Below are 7,702 nucleotides of genomic sequence, written 5' to 3'. Positions count from 1 at the left end.
AAGGAAGGAAGGAAGGAAAGAAGGAAGTAAGGAAGGAGGAAGGAAGGAAGGAAGGAGGAAGGAAGGAAGGAAGTAGGAAGGAAGGAAAGAAGGAAGGAAGGAAGAAGGAAGGAAGGAAGGAAGGAGGAAGGACATGGATGGTTTTGTGTGGGGAAACAGAAATCCACAGAAGGGAGCTGTAAGGATTCCATGGGTTTTCACAGAACCTGTGGGTCTGTAGGGAGCTGAGACTGGAACTCCATCTCTGACTCCCAGCTTTATGTCGCTTCCCTCTCCCCTTTTATCTTTCACAGTAGGCACAGACTGTCCATGGAACCAGAAAACTGAACAGCAGTCTCAGAATTCCTCCTCCTGGGACTCTCGGAAAAGTCAGAGCATCAGATCTTCCTCTGGGCTGCTCCTCTCATGTACCTGGTCACCGTCTTTGGAAACCTGCTCATCGTCCTGGCCAACATCACAGACACCCACCTCCACACACCCGTATACTTCTTCCTCTCCAACCTGTCCCTGGTCGACGGCTTCTTGTCTTCCACCACCGTCCCCAAGATGCTGGTGAACCTCTGGACTCAGGGAAGCCATCCCCTCTGTATGCCTTGCCCAGATGCATGCCTTCCACCTGTTCGGGACCATAGACAGCTTCCTCCTGGCCGTGATGGCCATTGATAGGTTCATGGCCATTGTCCACCCTCTGTGCTATTGATCATCATGAGCCCCCGTGTGTGGGGGCTGCTGGTGGGGGAGCCGTGGCCGATCACCAACCTCCAGTCCCTTGTGCACACCTGCCTCATGGCTCAACTGACCTTCTGTACCGGCTCTGAAATCCCCCACTTCTTCTGCGACCTCATACCCCTGCCGAAGCTCTCCGGCTCAGACACACACACACCAACGAGCCGGTGATCTTTCCTTTCGGCATCATCTTGGGCATCAGCTCCCTTGCGTGCATTCTCTTCTCTTATACTTCCATTTTCCAAGCAGTCTTCAAGATCCTTTCTGCTCAGGTCAAATGGAAAGCCTTCTCCACTTGCAGCTCACACCTCACCGTGGTGTCACTATACTAGGACACCATCTTCACTGTGTACCTGCAGCCTGCATCTCCCGCTTCTCCCAGAAGGACAAGGCGGCTGCTCTGATGTGTAGGGTGGTCATCCCCATGCTGAACCCCTTTATCTACAGCCTAAGGAACAAGGACATGAAGGCAGCCCTGAGGAAGCTGGTCGGCAAAGTGGCCCCCTCTCAGTCCTAGGGCAGAATAGTTGTTCGGCACCTAGTATGTTCCGGGACCACTGTTGAGTGCCTGGGACACAGGGATCCATCCCCTCTCTGCCCTCAAGGCATTCAGAGTCTGGTGGGGGTTAGAGACCTGTCAATAAATAATCACAGAGCAACTTAGTAAATGTGTCACATGAGATGAACGAAGTGCTACCGGACGGGAATGTGCATTTTCCCCATGGTTTATCTTCTCCCAAAGATCAGAGTAGCAGAGAAGACTTTGGAGTAACCTTAAATTCTCTGGAGTATCAGGCTTATAGTGTTGCTACATGGATAATCCTAGTGGAATAAAAGGTTAGCTACACTCATTTTAATATTGATAAAGACAATGTGTATTAGCCACATGTATTACATCACTGTGCTTCCTAAGTGACTTGGGGGAGGACTTTGAGAGGATCTGTTGAGATTAGCTCACTTGCTCTTGGATTCAGCAGCCACCAGCCTCAGTCTCACAGGGGGCCTTGTGGTCCTGACTTTGCATGGGGATAACTGGCATAAAAAAGCCACCCCATTCCCCGGATTGGGACGTAGGAGATGCTGGCATTTGGATCATGGGTATTGTGATTCAACAGCCTGGCACTGGACCCTGGAGTCTGCATCCTTAACAAGCTCTCCAGGTGGTCCTGAAGCAGGGAGTGCGCAGAGCACAGTGGGAGGACACTGGCCCTGGATTAGCTCCAGAGTCCGTGTGTTTCCTGTGATGTCCATCACCTGACTCCAAACCCAATACGATTCTACCAGTGCGATCAGCAACCAGTGTATGGGGTGGCCGGGAACTCATGGAGAGTTAGTGGTAGGGGTTGAATTGTGTCCTCCAAAAAAGACAGGTCGATGTCTAACCTCTAGTACCTCAGAATGTGACCTGATCTGGAAATAGGGTCTTTACTGAGGTGATCAAAGTAAAATGGGTCATTAGGGTAGGTTCTAATCCAATATGACTGGTGTCCCTATAAAAAGGGAGAATTTGGACACAGACATGCACCTAGAGAGAATACCATCGGAAGATGGAGGCAGAGATCAAGTTGATGCTTCTACAAGCCAAGGAACACCAGAGATTACCAGCAAACCACCAGCAGCTAAGGGAGAGGCAAGGAACAGACTCTCCCTCACAGTTCCCAGAAGGAACCAACTCTGCTGACAACTTTGATGTGAGTCTTCTGGCCTCTAGAACTTTAAGAGAATAAATTTCTGTTGCTTAAGCCATGCAGTTTGTGGTAATTTGCTATGGCAGCCCTAACCAACTAATACAGTTTGTTTAGGAAGGGCCAGCGTCGTGCAAAGACCATGCCCAGATATATCATCTCAAGTCCATGACCTACCCTGTGTTCTGGTTAAGGGAGTTGCGCTACAACTGGAGAAAAAGCTGAAGAATTCAAGCTGCGTGGATTCAATTTCTGGGTCTCAGAATAATGACGATAACGACATCGACAGCTGAGATTTACTATGTGCCCTGTACAGGGCTAAGCCCTTTATATACATTACCTCATTAAATTTTTAACAAAAACCCTACAAGGTAGGTAATATAACTCCTTATTCTGCAGATGAAGAAACTGAAGCTTGAAAAGTGAAGCTGCTAGTAAGCCATAGCGAAGATTCAGAGGACTCATCCCATAGCCCCAGGTCTTAACGACACACGATATTGTCTAGGACTCGGTGCCTAAAGCAGGGGTTTGCAAACTGCAGTCCATGGGCCAAATCCATCCAACAGCCTGTTTTTTGTATGGCCTGCAAGTTAAAAATGGTTTTTACATTTTTAAATGGTTGGTAAAAAATTTTTTTTAATTTTTTTTTTTTTTTTTTTTGGCCGCGCCACACGGCATACAGGATCCCAGTTCCCGACCAGGGATCGAACCTGTGCCCATTGCAGTAAAAGCGTGGATTCTTAACCGCTGGACCACCAGGAGAGTCCTGGAAATTTTTTTAAAGTAAGACTATATTGTGACAGATTGAAATTATATAAAATACAAGTTTTAGAGCACTTAAATAAAGTTTTATGGGAACACAGCAACACCCATTAGTTTATGTATCATATATGACTGTTTGCAAGCTACAAGGCAGGGTTGGGTAGTCTTGATAGAGATCCCATGGTGTGCAAAATCTAAAATATTTACTATCTGGCCCTTTACAGAAGGATTCGCTGACCTCTTTTCTATAGAAAAAGTAAAGCCTGATACTCAAAGTTGTCCATAAATCAGAGGCATCAATATTATTGGGAGTTTGCTAGAAATGAAGACTCAGACGTCATACCAGACCACTAAATCGTAATTTTAACAACCCCAGGGGAGTTACATGAGCCTTAATGTTTGAGGATCACTGGGATAGATGGGGGATGGAGGGAAGCTGTAGAGATTTGGAACTTGAATAGGCCATCTGTTCAGAAATATGAGCGAACCATAACTGGGGCATTTTTCCATTTTTCCCTGCCCTAGACAGGGTCCTGGAGAGGATGATGGTCCATGTCAAATGCTTTGAAAGAACTGCAGTTACAGTTGTAGTAAATGGCCATTAGGTGGCGATAGTGCCATTTCACAAAATGGATTAAAAGGGGCTCTTTTTCAGAAACACAGATCCTGGCTGTGATCTGGCCCAGTTCCACCCACCTCCGGTGTAATCATCCCCTGGGAGCGAACAGCACGTGCAACGTTCTCTTGGTGGGACAGAGCCCACAGTGAGGGGAGAGTGAGTATGCAGGGAGCTGTGGTCAGACCTCACCACAGGGATTGGACAAAGGGCAGAGGGGACAATGATAAGGGTTGAGCAGGTGTATGGAAGGGCAGGTGTTTCAGAACAAGCCTGCTGCTAAGTTATACCATGGGTTAGGGATGAGCAAACTTTTTCTGTAAAGGACCAGAGAGTAAATATCAGCTTTATGGGACATACAGTCTCTGTTGCAATGACGACTCAGCTCTGAGGCTATAGCGAGGAAGCCACGACTCAGCTCTGAGGCTATAGCGAGGAAGCCACGGTAGAGAGTACATTGCGGAAGGTGCGTGGCTGAGCACCCATGAAACTTTATTGACACTGAAACTTGGATTTCGTATCATTTTACATATCAGAAAATATAGTACTTTTTTAAACCATTGCATTGAAAAATGTATTAGAGTCATCAAAATGATGCAGAAAGATTCTCAACTAATATCTACCTTCTGTGTATTCCTCTTCCCCAAATTGTAGCAATAACATATAACATGTAGGGGGTTTCGTTTGTTTGTTTGTTTGTTTGTTTTTGCGGTACGCGGGCTTCTCACTGTTGTGGCCTCTCCCGTTGCGGAGCACAGGCTCCGCGCAGGCTCAGCGGCCATGGCTCACGGGCCCAGCCGCTCCGCGGCACGTGGGATCTTCCCGGACCGGGGCACGAACCCGTGTCCCCTGCATCGGCAGGCGGACTCTCAACCACTGCACCACCAGGGAAGCCCCGTTTGTTTGTTTTAAAGAAAGTAAAACATATTGTAGAAATGGATCTGGCTGTTTGGGTTTTAGTGACAGGTATTTGTCCACTCCTTTTCTCCCCTCCCCTCCCCAACCCCAGAAACCCTCCTACATACTTGCCTCTCCTGATATGGCTGGCCACCTTGCAACGGGTGCTCCCAAACATAACAACTACCAAAATATCTTGACTACGCCTCACAAAGAGGAAATCGGGAAGAAGGTTCCACCTTCTGTATCAACTGTCTAGGTTCCACGATTACAGAAAAACTCTAGTTAATTTGCAACCCAGAAAATCCTGTCTAAAATCTGCCGTCTAATGTGGGCTTTCTAAAATTACGTCTCACTGGACATGTTAATCCTATGGTTATCACTAAGTCTTCTCTCATGGGCACTAGGTTTGAAAGTCTTAATTACAAAACAAAATTATCAAAAGTAGCATGAAATTTGGTTCATGAACTGTAGTCTTTGGTTTTCAACCATTTAAAAAATTTAAAAACCGTTCATAGCTCAAGAGCCAGATTTGGCCCTCAGGCCCTAGTTTGCAAACCCTTGTATAGATGGATGGGAGTGACAAGCAGCAGGGAGACCAAAAGGGACTAAAAAGTGAGAGGTGAGGCCAGCTGAATCCCAGTATCAGAAAAGAAAGGGATAAACAAAGATGGTGCCACAGGACCTTTATATATGCTGCTCCTGTCTCTCCACGCCCACCCTGAGTTAATGCCTCCCCAGTTTTGATATTTCAATGCAAACCCCACTTTAAGGAAGCCTCCTCTCACCCACTCCCTATCCCAGCTACATCAGGTGCTCATTATCCCCTCATTCTCTTCACCATATCAATGATTTTTACATTCATTTGTGTGACTCTTTGATGAATGTTTATTTCATCCACTTAACTGTGAGCTGAGAGCCAGGGAGCCATACCTCCATGGTTCACAGGGCCCAGCAGCCACTCAAAATTTACTTGTTGAGTGAATTAATGAATGAATGAATGAACAAATGGATGAATGAATGGATGGATGGGAGGATGGATGGATGGATGGATGGATGGAAAGGCAATGTGATGGCAAGACTATAGGATGCCACACGAGGTGGTCGGGTAGGCTGGGTTGGAACAGAGATGTCTAACAGTCAATGATAAATTGCTACAGCTGCAATGTAAACTTCCCCTCCACTCTCCCAAACTTCAGTAAAACCCATCCCACGCCCAGGGGCCTTGGGTGAGTGGGTTTCTGATGAAATCAAGGAGAGGAGTAAGTGCCTCATCCTATAGACCAGGAACATTGAGCTTACAGTGAAACTATTTAATTCAGCAACAACAGGAGATCATGAGAAAATAATCATCTAGAGATCTGCCAAAATCTCAGCAAAGATGTTGGAAGAGGTTTGAGCCAGTCTTATCTAGATCTGAAGGAGAAGAATGACCCTGGACAGTATGAAAGTACAATAACATTTCTTTCTCTCCATATGGGATTTTATTTGGTATTTAAAGCAGTTTTAGAGATTCATACACTGAGGATCATAGAGGGAAAGTGACTGTCCCAAGGTCACATGCTGGATTAGGGTGGGGTGGGGAGGAATTCCAATCCAACCTGGTATGACCCTAAAACCTGATCCCTCCCTCCACCATGATGCTGGATGGCCTCTGAGGTGGGTGACTTTCCCAAGATCATGCTGCAGCTTGGAACAGTTCAAGTTGTGCCCATGTGGGGTTCTGGGGGACAAAACGTACCACCAGGGTGGATAGAAAGCCACTCCCAACAAGACATGAGGAAGGATTCAGTAAGGCTTGAGCCCAAGGTCCTGGAAAGGGAGCTCCTACTTCCAAATGTACATTTGCCAGAGGTTTGGGGAGTCACTTCCTTCTCTATGAATCTGTGTAGTGGGAGGTCCCCAAGACCACACTCAGGTTCAATGATTCACTAGAAGGACTCACAGAACTCAGCAAAGTTGTTATATTCATGGTTTATTACAGGGAAAGCATACAGATTAAACTCAGCAAAGGTAAAAGGCACGTGGAGCAGGGTCCAAGAGACACCAGGCACAAGCTTCCAGTTGTCCCCTCCCTGTAGTATCACGTGGACAGTGCTTAATTCTCCCAGCAATAATGTGTGACAATACACACAGTGTACTGCCAACCAGGGTAGCTCCCTTGAGTCTTGGTGCCCAGGATTTTCACTGGGGGTTGGCCACTGTTTTAGTTTCCTAGGGCTGCCATAACAACACACCACAGATTAGGTGGCTTTAACAACAGAAATTTATTTTCTCACAGTTCTGGAGGCTGGAAGTCTGAGATCCAGGTGTCATAGATGGCCACCTTCTCCCTGTCTCTTCCCATCATCTTCCCTCTGTGTGGACACATGTCTGTGTCCAAATTTCTTCTTCTTAGGATGGCAGTCATATTGGATTAAAGACTTCATTTTTATTTAATCACATGTTTAAAGACTCTATCTCTGGGACTTCCCTGGTAGTACAGTGGTTAAGAATCCACCTGCCAATGCAGGGTACATGGGTTCAATCCCTGGTCTGGGAAGATCCCACATGCCATGGAGCAACAAAGCCCATGTGCCACAGCTACTGAGCCTGTGCTCTAGAGCCCACGAGACACAACTACTGAAGCCCATGTGCTGCAACTACTGAAGCCCACACGCCTAGAACCTGTGCTCCGCAACAAGAGAAGCCACCGCAATGAGAAGCCCTCACACCGCAACAAAGAGTAGCCTCTGCTCACTGCAACTAGAGAAAGCCCGTGTGCAGCAACAAAGACCCATTGCAGCCAAAAAAAATTTTTTAATTTTTAAAAAGACTCTATCTTCAAATACAGTCACAGTCTAAAGTACTGGGGGGTTAAGACTTCAACATATGAATTGGGAGGGGCACACAATTCAGCCCATAACAGCCACAGACATGGCTCATCTTAGTTAGTCTCTGGCCCCTCCAGAGGTTAAACTGATACAGTATGGCCCAAGGCCCCCACTATGAATCTCACTGTTAGCATAAATTAACT

At 46.7% G+C, this 7,702-nt stretch overlaps 1 protein-coding gene across 1 annotated transcript; it reads left to right on the top strand.

Annotated features, from left to right (window-relative positions):
- Positions 1-309: 309 nt before the first annotated feature.
- On the top strand, positions 310-1,243 carry OR1I1 (olfactory receptor family 1 subfamily I member 1; the record flags this gene model as incomplete). Its single annotated transcript, XM_082836703.1, is given in 7 exon segments — positions 310-324; positions 328-569; positions 571-695; positions 698-873; positions 876-1,055; positions 1,059-1,098; positions 1,101-1,243. Coding segments are annotated over 7 exon segments (921 nt in total).
- Positions 1,244-7,702: the final 6,459 nt, after the last annotated feature.

Source organism: Leucopleurus acutus, assembly GCF_964270905.1.
Source record: "Leucopleurus acutus genome assembly, chromosome: 3".
Lineage (NCBI taxonomy): Eukaryota > Metazoa > Chordata > Mammalia > Artiodactyla > Delphinidae > Leucopleurus > Leucopleurus acutus.
Note: the sequence above shows the minus strand (reverse complement) of the source record. Positions and strands in the feature narration are given on the sequence as shown.